Source organism: Chiloscyllium plagiosum, chromosome 12 (assembly GCF_004010195.1).
Source record: "Chiloscyllium plagiosum isolate BGI_BamShark_2017 chromosome 12, ASM401019v2, whole genome shotgun sequence".
Classification (NCBI taxonomy): Eukaryota; Metazoa; Chordata; class Chondrichthyes; order Orectolobiformes; family Hemiscylliidae; genus Chiloscyllium; species Chiloscyllium plagiosum.
Genome location: NC_057721.1, coordinates 42,728,516 through 42,741,691, shown reverse-complemented (window position 1 = coordinate 42,741,691; position 13,176 = coordinate 42,728,516). Strand labels below are relative to the sequence as shown.

General features: G+C 38.3%; 1 protein-coding gene across 7 annotated transcripts in view; it reads left to right on the top strand.

The window, feature by feature from the left end:
* nme7 (NME/NM23 family member 7) overlaps window positions 1–13,176 on the top strand; it is a 139,457-nt gene that overhangs the window by 101,348 nt on the left and 24,933 nt on the right. For 2 of the 7 annotated variants that reach the window (XM_043700891.1, XM_043700894.1), the window contains exons 9-11: window positions 3,396–3,497; window positions 5,375–5,428; window positions 12,247–12,308. In XM_043700891.1, the coding sequence (XP_043556826.1) occupies window positions 3,396–3,497; window positions 5,375–5,428; window positions 12,247–12,308 (218 nt within the window). The remainder of the gene's footprint in view (window positions 1–3,395; window positions 3,498–5,374; window positions 5,429–12,246; window positions 12,309–13,176) is intronic. The other 5 variants (XM_043700892.1, XM_043700896.1, XM_043700895.1 and 2 more) reach the window with 3 other exon arrangements.

Genomic DNA, 13,176 nt, shown 5'->3' with positions numbered 1-13,176 from the left:
GGATATGTGGTAGCATCAGGTGAGATGTGTAATGAGGCTCATCTCAACAATTGGGCCATCTTGCTTCATCTATTTTGCTTTTCCAAACTGACATGACAAGGTTATGCTTGGCAGGAGGTGAGATGCCTATTGGCAATCATTAGCGATTTTAAACACCTTGCTAATGTCACAATTCATTTTGTACATATCTTTTTAAACACCTTTCAAATCTATTGCAATCTGTTCTTCTTTTAGCTAGCTTTGAGTCATTGTTTATATTCTCTCTCTTTTTCTGGTTTGCTCCTCACCTTTTGCAGCATGATACACTTTTTTTCAATTCGATTTTATCTTTTACTACCTTAGCCACGAATGGTGCATCTTTCCTTTGGATTCTTTCCTACTCACTGAAGTGAATCTTTTCTGAATAATTCTAAGTATCTCCTTCAATGTGCGCCACTATATTTCAACTGACCTATCCTATAACTTAATTTTGCAGTTCCCTTTAGCCAGCTCTGTTTTCATACCCTCCTAATTATATTTAAATTTAAAATGCTAATATCAGCTTCATCCTTCTTTCCCTCAAACTGAATAATATATTCAAACATATCATGATTTCTGCTCCTAGTGGCATCTTTACAATAAGGTAGTTAACTCATCTCATCTCACTTAACATTACCAGATCTAATAAGATCTAGTGGGCACTAGAAAATGCTGATGTAAGAAACTGTCCCAAAAACACCAGGTGAAGTCATCATCCAGGCTATCATTGTTAATCTGATTAGTTCAATCTATATGTGATTAAAATCCACCATGATTAATGCCATATCCTTCTTACAAGCCCACTTTTTTTCAGTATACTCTTCTTACAATGTGATAATTACATAGCTCTTCCACAAGAAACTTCTTACATTTACATTTTTTCATCTCCAGCAAAACTGATTCTATATACTGATTTACAGAATTAAGATCTATTGTACCAATGTCCTCATTAATTAGCAGAGCTACCCCTCCACTTTTGTAGTTTCCTACCCTTCCTAAATGTAATGTATCCTTGGATATTCAGGCTATAGTCATTCTGCACTTCTGTTTGTCTAATGGCTAGCAGAACACAAATTAATTCAAATTGCACTGTAAATTAATCTGCTTTATTACAAATGTTTCAGACATTCATATATAGAGAGTCTAGTTTTGTCTTTTTACAACTTTTGTAATCTTTAGCCCAGTGCACTTTTAGATTTGTGTACTTTGTCCCTTCCTGTCACAGTCTGATAATCCTTTATCTTTTTGCAGCCTGCCTTCTGTTTGGTTCTCTGCTCAATTTATTACATCTTCCCAAACTTAATTTCTCACCCCACACTATATAACTTAAAGCTCTCTCTTATACCAGGGTTTTATGACTCACCAGAATATTGGTTCCAGCACAGTTTAGATGAATATTATCCAAATGGTAGAGTTCTCAGTCTCCCAAGTACAGATACCTGTCCCCCATAAACCAAAGCCTATTGTTCCCACAGAGATCTTTGAGCCAAGCATTTAACAATCTATTCTTACCTACACTAATTTGCTTGTGATTCAGGTAGTAATCCTAAGATTCTTGGCTTTGAAGTTTTGCTTTTAAATTTAGCCCTAAGCCATCATGCTTCCTTAGCCATCCTGCTTGCTACAACACAGGATTTGTAGAACCAAGCCAGATCTTCACTACAGAGGCTTGATACACTATGACTGGAGCAAAATGAGAACCTATTACTACTAGTAATAAGCCACTATGAATCCATCAACAGAAACTTCCAAGCTCCCATCTTCCTTTTTATAAACGAGAGAAAACCTGTCTGGGATGGCACGGTGCCTCAGTGGTTAGCACTGCTGCCTCACGGCGCTAGGGACCCAGGTTCAAATCCAGCCTCTGGTGACTGTATGGAGTTTGCATATTCTACCTGTGTGGGTTTCCTCCAGGTGCTCCAGTTTCCTCCCACTCCGAAGACCTGCAGGCCAGGTGAATTGGCCATGCTAAATTACCCATAGTGTTAGGTACATTAATCAGAGGGAAATGGTTCTGGGTGGGTTACTCTTCGGAGGGTCGGTGTGGACTTGTTGGGCCAAAGGGCCTGTTTCCATACTGTAGGGAATCCAATATAATCTTATTTGTTTTTAGGAGTCTTAGCACTTGATGCCTGTTCTCTTTAAAACATATCCACTTGTGGACTGCTAGAGGTGGAAAACAGGGGAAACATCCGACAATCTCTCTCCAATTAATTATACAGTTTTGTAGGATCTGCTTTAAAAATATAGGCTAGGTATTTTAATATATTCTGCTTGGATGTACTAGGGATGTGGTGGTATTGGCGTAGGATGAGGGTGGGCTGTGATGTTGGTTCAGGTTACATAAGTTGGCTACATAACTGGAGTGTACTGGAGAATCAATCCCATGGCATGTGTTCACTCCCCATACGGCTGTGGTTGTTCATATAGGCCATGTCTCCTCACCATACCTCCGTGTTTATGGAGTGAACCCAAGCTATACATAACCATAACTCGAATCAAGAGAGATGCTGGTGTTCCTTTGTGGATTGTGACTCCTCCCCCATGTGAGTGCTCAAAACTTATCATTTTATTGCTTTGCAGTGATTCTCAATTTCGTATGTGTTTTCACAACTGATTAATAGTATTTTGTAAATGTCATTATTTCATTGAACATTTTGTCCCAAATGTATGTAAATTTATTTTTCAAGGTCACCAGTATATAGGTACAGAAAAAACGAAGTTGGGGGGTTGAACAAAACAGAAGATTTTAGAAATGTTTATCAGTTTTTGCACTGATTCTTCAGTTTAGTTTTTTTTTTGTTGCTTATTTTCTCTAAGTAGTTAATACTACAATATCACTAACTTCATCTGTGTGAACTGAAATCACCCTGTTCTTGCCTGGGGTTTCAGGTACTCTCAATTTGGAAATAATTATTACTAGTCTGATTTTAAGCCTAAAAATGACTGATCTTCAATTGGAAATTGTTTAAATTGACAATTGTTCAATTTTCCATCTAACATTTGCAATTATCTGTGAAGTAATTTGGCTGTAATATGGACGGGATTGTCACAATCTTTTCATTCATTCACTCCCAAGTTTGTTTTTTCTTTCATGAGATTTTTTTCCAAAAGACAGATTATTGGCTCATTGTCTTCCGATGTTTCGTATGATCTGTTTTCTGTGCCGTTTGTAATTATAGTGACTTGCTATTGGTTTGCATTCAGAGGGACAGGATAAAGAAGTAATTTCTAAGTTTGACTCAGCTGGAACAGGAATTAAACCCGCACTGCTGGTGTTACTTCGAACCACCTGCATCTGTCTAACTGTGTTAATCAACCCTGTAATCTCTGTTTACCTAATCCCAATACCTGTATTTTTTGTGTTTCTTTTACAGGGTATGGTAAATGAACTAATTTCAGGCCCTTGTCTTGCACTTGAATTCCAAGGAAATGACATTCAGAAAGCATTTAGAGAATGCTGTGGACCATCAGATCCTGTAAGTCAAACGTTATTGAATAGATTGCTGAACTTTACTATACCATAGCAAGTTTATAATATATTTTTGCCATATCATTCAATGTCATGTTTTTTAGCCTCACTATCTTGTATTTTGCATTTTTGAGGTTTACATTTCAAATGTCTGATCTAAACAGTCATCCAGTGAGTATTCGTTTCCATATTGAAAAGCATTCATTTTATAATCATGATTGATGGTATGATCATATTCACTTTAAAATGAAAGGTAAGGCCTTGCATTTAAATTGGTATTCTTCAATCAAGCTTCAGTCCACTACAAACCCATCTGCCATGATTTTCCTTTTGCAACTGAAGAGGTCGGATTTATAAAAGTACCATACCAGTAAAGGTCAGGAGATAATAGAGTTACTTGCTGAATTATGCCTGAAGATCATTTTAATTGGATTGTGTTTTGTATAATCTGCTTGGAGCAAGCAGATAGTGAAGGCAATTTTATGGCTTAAAAGGTTTTGATACAATCAGGCTGCTATAATTTACCAATCTCATCTTTCTGAATAAGCTGTACAAAAAAAACTTACCCAGGGAACAGGGAGAGGTTAAATTGGCAGTGAGGTCACCTGTGACACTTATGTATCTCCTGGTGGCTCAGTCATTCATCAGGAAGAATGTGTAAATGTAAACTGTGAATTTAAAAGGTGCAAAGATGAACTGTCTGCCTTCTTTAAATGCAAGATGAGCAGTGTGGTAACTCAACATGTTGAAACATGTTTGTAAGACTGATTCCGCATATACAATGTTATTTAATGCAGGCATGGAGGGTCTTGACCATCAAAGAGACCTCCGCACCACCTTCTTTTGGTAAGCACATAAGCTAAAATGTAACAGGGCTTTAGCTGCATCAAGTAATGCAGCAGTGGAAATCCTGTACCCCAAAAGCAGCCAGCCTATCAGTGGCTGGCAGTTATATATTGGAGGTAGGATCAGTAGGAACAATAACTGCTACCTGCCAGAGGCCCAAAATCATCAAGGAATTCCAGGGCAAAGATAAGTGAGGACAGGATATAAGGCCAGGAGTTGTTAGCGGCAGGCCCCCCTCATTTCCCTAATTCCTCCTATCTTCCTGTTGCTGGGTCTTCGATCAGAACATGAGTGCCTTTGTGCAAGGGACAACTACTCTGCACCGAGTCTGTTTTTAGATTTCTATAAGACCACTACCTGCCATTAGTTGAATATCAGCAGTGATGGATGAAAGCCTAAATACAATTGACAAAGGTCAGGAGGTTATCCTTGAGCTGTCCTGCTCTATACTTATTTGGAGAAAAGTTGGAACAGTGGTGCGGCTCTGCTTTTTAATCTCCTACCTGCTGAAATCTTACCTTCAAGTGTAAAATTGTTTTGGAGCATGGAATTAAATTTGCCCATAACGTGGTGATTGGAGCTGTGCCACCTTGACACAGTGCAGCAAAAAGATAAGTTGCACCAGCTAAATATGGAGTGACACATGTTCTCAGAGATGAAAGTGAGATGTAACAGTGGGAATTGGGGCTTTGTAGAAGTTCATCGCTAGCACCTAAGCCTATGACCTCCACTGAAAAGATTGGAGGATGTCCTTCTTTTCCCTTCACGGGATTATGTGTAGTCTGTAGCCATACTATACCATCTTCAATGGGGCCACAGTTTTAATTACATTGTTAATTCATCCTTCTCCTATTCTGCCTGAAATATAAAACCTTGCATGTGAATACCCCTATAAACCCTGATGTAATGGCTCCATAATACAGTATGAGAAGCAAAAAACTTTCCCTGTTTGAAATCATTGATAGGCATATAACAGAATCCTTTGTTAAGTATACAGTGCTTAAAGATATGTTATTTCTACCAAAAATTGTATTTCAGTATTTGTGGACATTCAAAGTTTGTCAACCACTTCCTGATTTCCAAATTATGCAGGTAACATACTATTTCCTATGGCTTAACTTCTGTCTAATGCAATTTTAGGGTAAATGGCAGAATTTCTGAAACAGTATCTTTGTGTCTCACTTTCAATCCATGTCATGCATGCACAATTAGACAGCACATTTTAGAATGGTATTAAAACTCAAATGGGATGGGAAATCAAGCTGTACTACTCCACAAGCTGCACCAAAAATGTAAATATTTTATTTGATCAAAATTTTGGAGAATTTTTTTTATATTATTATCCAGGATAAAAGAAATATTCTCTAGAATTCTGTAATAAATTAAAAAATAACTTGTTTATTGGAAACAAACACACTCTTACAGTATCTGATAAATCTGTTTAGCAACTAAGCCACAATGTGGAATTAAACTACATCCCTTAAACCCAAACACTCATGCTTACATGACAGACAAGACAATTCAGCCCTGTAGAAATTAGACATCTTGCACTTCAATCTCTTGAGATTAAATTATTGACAGCCATAGAATTAATTAGGTCATCAAATCAGACTTTAGATGAGAGTCAGGAAGTAATCCTGATATTTGACCTAATTGAGTTTCAACAATATTTCAGTAAAGAAAGAGATATCCTGGTAGCTGGTTCTGCTTTAGTATTTTCTTCTCATTTTGGTTAGGAGAGACAGAGAGAAATTGAAGACTGCAGATGCTGGAGATCAGAGTCAAGAGTGTGTTGTTGGGAAAGCAGGTCAGGCAGCATCTGAGGAGCAGGTGAATCGACACTTCGAGCATAAGCCCTTCATTAGGATTTTCATCAGGTTTCCTGATGAAGGGCTTATGCCCGAAATGTTGAATAGCCTGCTCCTTGGATGCTGCCTGACCTGTTGTGCTTTCCCAGTAACACACTCAACAGGAGAGACAGAGTCTGGCTTTCTGCTGCAAGCTTCTTGATGTCTTTTCTTACACTAACACATAGTTATACTTGAAAATTAACACGTTCAGTCCAGCGGCTTTTAGGCAAACTTCAGGACAGATGCTCTTTCAAACTAGTTTGTCCAGATATTAAAGTCATATAACCTCTTATCTCTCTGAAAGGCTTTGCTTGCCTTCTCTGCATAAAAGGTCATTTGACCTTTTTTAAACTAAGTGAAGCACAGCGCACTTTAATATTTTTGACTTTTTGGTTTCAAGAAGACCCTCCTCAGTCTGGAAACTATATCTTAGGTATATGGTATACTATCACTACCATCAATATATTACTTGTGCTGCTTTCAAATAGGAATTTATTTTAAAAGGATTAATTGTTGAACAGCAAACTTGAAGAAATAGAAATCAAGGAAGGCAGTCAGAAAAAAATAGTGGCTGCTATATATTCATTCTTTCTTGTGACCCAATTGCCTATATGTTGTAATATTTGATGCATTTTCCTCTGGTTAGGAAATCACATGTAGCTGTGACTCCTGTTGCAACCTACCGACCACAGATGTAATGAGTTTCTTGAGTTGAGAAATGGACAACTTCATTGTTGAGGAAAATCCAACACTTTGTCTCATTTCACTTGTTATTTGAGTCACATAGCAATTTTGCCATGAGGGTTAGTATAAAGCTTTACTTATTTGCTCCATTTCGGAAGGAAATAATGACCATCAAGCAAATATGAATAGGAAAATCAGGTGAATGGGTCACAATTCATATTCCTTTTTTCGTTGTTTTCTAAACCACCAGTACTTTTTATAGTAATATATTTGGATGAGCAGTAATCCAAATATCCAAATATGATGAGTACTTGCTTACAATATAGTTTCAATATATTTTATTGAAAATGTGTGCAATAGATAATGAACAAGCAATTATTTAAATTAAACCAGCACTATTCCTTGAAAAACTTTGTTTTTGATATTTATTACCCACTATTTACACATAGTATGATGTTATTATCTAGCATGTTTGGCACATAATATTTTGTGTTTTAAGTATTCAATTGCATTTGACCTGTGTACACGGAAATACTTGAAATGAATAAGAATGACAAAAAATTGATGCTTTTGTGCACTAAACACACTGTGTTAATATTGAGAACTGTGGCTTAAGATATGTGAAGAGAAAAAGACTGGTGAAAACTAATGTAGGCGCCTTGCAGTTACATTCAGGTAAATTCATAATGGACAGCAAAGAAGTGGCAGGTCAGTTGAACTTTGGATCTGTCTTCATTAAGGAGGACACAAACAACTTTGTGGAAATGCTAGGGGACAGAGGATCAAACACGAAGGAGGAAATAAAGGAACTCCTTATTATTGGGGAAATTGGTGGGATTAAAATTCAATAAACGTTCCCGGGGCCTGATGCTTCGTGTTCCAGAGTACTTAAGGAAGTGGCACTAGAAATAGTGGATGCATTTTGGTGATCATTTTTCAGGATTCTCTAGACTCTGGAGGGGTTCCAATGGACTGGAGGGTAGCTAATCTGACCCCACTTGGTAAAAAAGGAGAGAGAAGGAAAATGGGGAATTTAGGCCAATTAGCCTGACATCGGTTGTGGGGAAAATGCGGGAGTCAAGATTAGAGTGGTGCTGGAAAAACACAGCAGGTCAGGCAGCATCCAAGGAGCAGGAAAATCGCAATTCTTGATGAAGGGTTCCTGCCTGAAATGTTGATTTTCCTGCTTCTCGGATGTTTCCTGAACTTCTGTGCTTTTCCAACACCACTCTAATCATGACTCTAATCTCCAGCATCTGCAGTCCTCACTTTCACCTGGGAAAATGCAGGAGTCCGTTATTAAGGATGTAATAACTGAGCATTTGGAAAGCAGTGACAGAATCATGCCTGGATTCACTAAAAGGAAATCATGATTGACAAATCTTCTGGAATTTTTTGAGGATGGGACCAGTGGAGTGGTTAAGGGTGAATCAGTAGGTGTTGTGTATCTGGACTTCCAAAAGGTTCCATACAAGAGATTAGCAAAGAATATGGTATTGGAGTAATATATTGATATGACTGGAGAACTGTTTGGTAGACAGAAAGCAGAAAGTTGGAATAAACAGGTCCTTTTCACAGTGGCAGGCAGTGATGAGTGTGGTGCCGCAGGGCTCAGTGTTGGGACCCCAGCTGACTGCAATATCTCCAAATTTGCAGATGACACTAAGCTGAGTGGCAGTGTGTGCTTTGAGGAGGATGTTAAGAAGCTGCAGGATTAAATGGTCAGACTGGCTGAGTGGGCAGTACTTGACAAATGCAATACAATGTGGTTAAATGTGAGGTTATCCGTTGCGGTTGCAAAAACAAGAAGGCAGATTCTTATCTGTATAGTGGCAATTTAGCAAAAGGGTGAGGTGCAACGAGACCAAGGTGTCATGGTGGAACAGTCACTGAAAGTTGGCATGCAGGTGCAGCAGGTGATGAGGAAACCTAATGGCATGCTGGCCTTCATTGCCAGAGAATTTGAATTTCATGGTAATGCTGCTGCATTTATGCTGGGCCTTGGTGAGGCCACTCCTTGAGTTTTGTGTGCAGTTTTGGTCTCCTAGTCTGAGGAAAGCCATTCCTGCTGTTGAGAGAGTGCAGCAAAGTTTCACCAACTGGCTTGTACTTGCTGGAAATTAGAAGAATGGGGAGGAGTGGGAAATGTATAAAGCCCAGATGGAACTGGACAGGCCACATGCAGGAAAAATATTCCTGATGCTGGGGAGGTCCAGAACTAGGAGTTACAATCTAAGAATAACAGGTAAGCCATTCAGGACTAAGATGATGAAGAATCTCTTCATTCAGAGAATTATGAACCTGTGGAAATCCCTCCCATAGGAAGCTGTTGGGAGCTAGTTCATAAGATATACTCAAGAGGGAGTTGGATGTGGCTCCTGCAGCTAAAGGGGTCAAAGAATATAGAGAGAAAGCAGAATTAGGATACTGAGATTGCACAATCAGGCCTGATCATATGGAATGGTAGTGCAGGCTCAAAGGGCCGAATGACCAATCCACCTATTTTCTATGTTTCTATGTTTTTAAACCTTGCCCAGACTTCTGCCTCGCTGCCTGCCAAAGCAGCTTACTTTTAATGTTTTGACAATTGTCTCATTAAAAGGCACAAGCCAGCACTTGGAGTCTATACATGCCTGTAGGCATTCAATGAATGTTGGTTGTAAAAGTCAAATATTAACTCAAATGCTTTCTTGTAACATTAAATAATTCTTGTCCTTTTTTTAAAAAAAAGAAAGCTATTATTCTAATTGATCATTTAATCTTCCTTTATTCTAAGGTGTATGTTTCACCTTCAAAAAAGATTAACAGTATGAGGCCATCTGCTATGGATAGGTGGACTTCTCTTGGCTGTAATGAAATGAAAGCCAATTGATTAATCTGGTTTCCAGTTTACACTGGTATCTTTTCATATTTTAGACCAGAAGTAAGTTTGCATTAACAAGCAAATGCTGGTACAATGGCATTGTTGTACTATCAATCTCAGTAATGATTAAGCCTTATGCTAACCAACACCTCAGAAGATTCTGACAGTGAAAACTGAAACAATTCTCACAGTCATAACTAAGCTCATCTGAATATACATTCCTGAGCTTTCAACCATTGGTCATGAAAGCTCAAGTGCTGACTTTATGCAAAATTTGTGGTTATTTCCAGGCAGTTTTGATACAGAACCATCCGTCAGAATTTTGGAGATTGATGTGGCTGATGCCATCAGCTGAAGCCCAAATCTTATTGTTTAAAAAACTGTCATGTTGCTTAATGAATGTGCACCTATTTCACCATGTATTTTAATATTTTTTTTTAATTCATTCAATCCTGCATTAAGTTTATACCACAAAAACATTGCCAGTAACTAATGCAGGTCAGAAAGTGTGCAAGTACAAAAAGGCAACGGGAAGGAAATCTAAAACTATGACAAATCTGCACCTATTGTATATTTATTTGAATGCCCTCTGAATTTAACAACTGTATTGGCACATTGTTCCAATTGGAACAATTAGCCCTTGTTCTAAATGGACGTTCTATTATCTTAGATTGATAGGATTTGTATTTTCACGGGGATTCTCAAATTGTTCACTTGAACTTTCAGCGATCTACAGAATCCAAGGGAAATAAAGTAAACTGTGTTACACAGTTTCTGCAGAATTTCCAGGAATTCTCTGCTGCAGTTAAAATAGACAATTGGGAGAACCCTTGTGGACATTTAAAACACAATAATGTATTTTCGTAATCATCAGATGTTAAAATCTATTCCTCTTTCTTGAAGATTTCAAACACGCTAAATATCATTGAGGCGCTTAACAATTGCTCTTAAAGTTTTTAACATCTATTTCCAGATGGCATAACCTACATTTTCATAATGGTTTCACTCCACAATGAGGGTTAACTGAGCAAAACCCAACACGATTTTGTAGAGTACTGACATTCGTGATTAAGTTTTTCGTTGGTGGCTACTACTGGTTTGATTATTTGCATAGGTAAATGAGGCCTTAATGGGGATGCATATATAAATAGGGACCTTAATGAAAGTTTGCTGTTTTTCCTCTACCTACCTGGCTAATTATGAGGTCATCAATGTCAAATCTATAGGGAAATGGGTGTAATCCTGCAACGTGGCCCCAAGTCTTGAGAGACTTTAAAGAATGCAAATTAAGAATTATTTGTTAATGATTTTATTTTTCATTTATTCTTTGTGACAACTGTTGGGCCACTGGCATTTTTGTCTAAACCTCATTCCCCTGTACTAGTTTATTGATAGGCAAAGAAAGGTCCACCAAAAGGATGCAAGCCAAATCAACCTTCTTCTAAATCAACCATGTTCATGGAATGAGGTCATTACTGGCAATGCCAGCATTTAGAGTCATAGAGTCATAGAGGTGTACAGCAAGGAAACAGACACTTTGGCCCAACCCGTCCATGCTGATCAGATATCCCATTTGCTAGCACTTGGCCCATCTCCCCCTAAACCCTTCCTATTCATATACCCATCCAGATGCCTTTTAAATGCTGTAATTGCACCAGCCTCCACCACTTCCTCTGGCAGCTCATTCCACAAACGCACCACCCTCTTTGTGAAAACGTTGCCCCTTAGGTCTCTTTTATATATTTCCCCTTTCACCCTAAACTTATGTCCTCTAGTTCTAGACTTCCCTACCCCAGGGAAAAGACGTTGTCTATTCATCTTATCCATGCGCCTCATGATTTTATAAACCTCTATAAGGTCACCCCTCAGCCTCCGACGCTCCAGGGAGAACAGCTCCAGCCTATTCAGCCTCTCCCCATACCTCAAATCCTCCAACCCTGGCAATATCCTTGTAAATCTTTTCTGAACCCTTTCAAGTTTCACAACATCCTTCCGATTCTTCCTTACACCAGAATTTCTCACAATGTTCCAAAAGTGGCCTAACCAATGTCATGTACAGGCACAACATGACCTCCCACCTCCTATACTCAATGCTCTGACCAATAAAAGAAAGCATACCAATCACCTTTTTCACTATATTTTTCCATCCCTAATCTCTTTAACAAGATGATGTTGAGTCATTTTTTGAAGTGCTGCTAACCATGAATATACTCCCATAATATTGTTAATGAAGGAATTATTAGGTTTTGACCCAATGATAGTGAAGGAATGGTAATATATTTCCAAGTCAGGATCTTGTATGACTTGGGGGGAAATCTTGCAAGTTATGGTGTTCTCACCTGCCAGCTACCTTTATTTGTCTAGGCAGTAGAGGTTGCAGGTTTGGAAAACAATATTGAAGGAGGTTGTTGCAGTTTTGCACAATGCTGTTACTGTCCACCTGGATTTAAGGTGGCTGACTTTGGTTCTGATCAAGCTTTGTCTAAAAATGGTCTTTCTTTCTGTCTTGAAAGTTCTTTCTTTGCTCTGGATTACATCGTGCACCTTGGGTGTTGCTGGAGTTGCAAGAATCCAGGCAAGTGGGGAGTATTCCATTACATTTCATTGATTTATGGCATAATGATGGAAGGATTTTGAAGAATCAGATAGTCCATTACAAAAAGCATAACATTTAACCTCTGCCTCACTTCTGTAGTCAGAGTATTTATGTGGTTGGTCTGGTTAAGTTTGTGGTAAATAGTGATACTAAAGGGACAAAAAACTGGCAAAACCCCAGGACTTGTGGACCTTCATCCAACATTTCTTTAAAAAGTAACTACAGAGATGATAGGAAGAACCAGTAGGTAGGCTGGTAAGAAAAGTGACTTTTTAATTTAAAGACATATAAGTTGAACATCAACATTTATAAACAGACTTTGGGTGGTGTTGTGCGAGGCACAGAGGAAGTTAACTTGCAGATATAAACAGTTTAAAAGGTAAATGGCATGTTGGTCTTTATGACAAGAGATTGAATGATTAAGGAAGTTTTGCTGAAAAACACACATTTTGTCAAAGTTTTTCATCATGCACTCATCAGAACATTCAGTGCTGGTTTGATGCCAAATGTCTAGGCCATATGTCCAAAAATGGTGGATCATATAAGGCAGCATATCCCATTGGCAGTTTGCAGCAAGCAAGCTACTGACTAATTTATGCTTGCAAATTTACAGTATAATGGCCAATATTTGATGTGATTCTGTAATTGCACAACATTTTCTGAATAATCCTGAGTATGCAATGAATTATGCTGGCAACCAATTTAGTACTGTCGGTTGAGCTTACATATTTGCATGTACTAGAAGTTACATATATTAATGCACTTCGCCCTGTTCTTACCTGTCAGAAAGAGTGTATGCATATATGGTATCTGTTTCAGATTAACAAACTAGGTGATAGCCATTTGA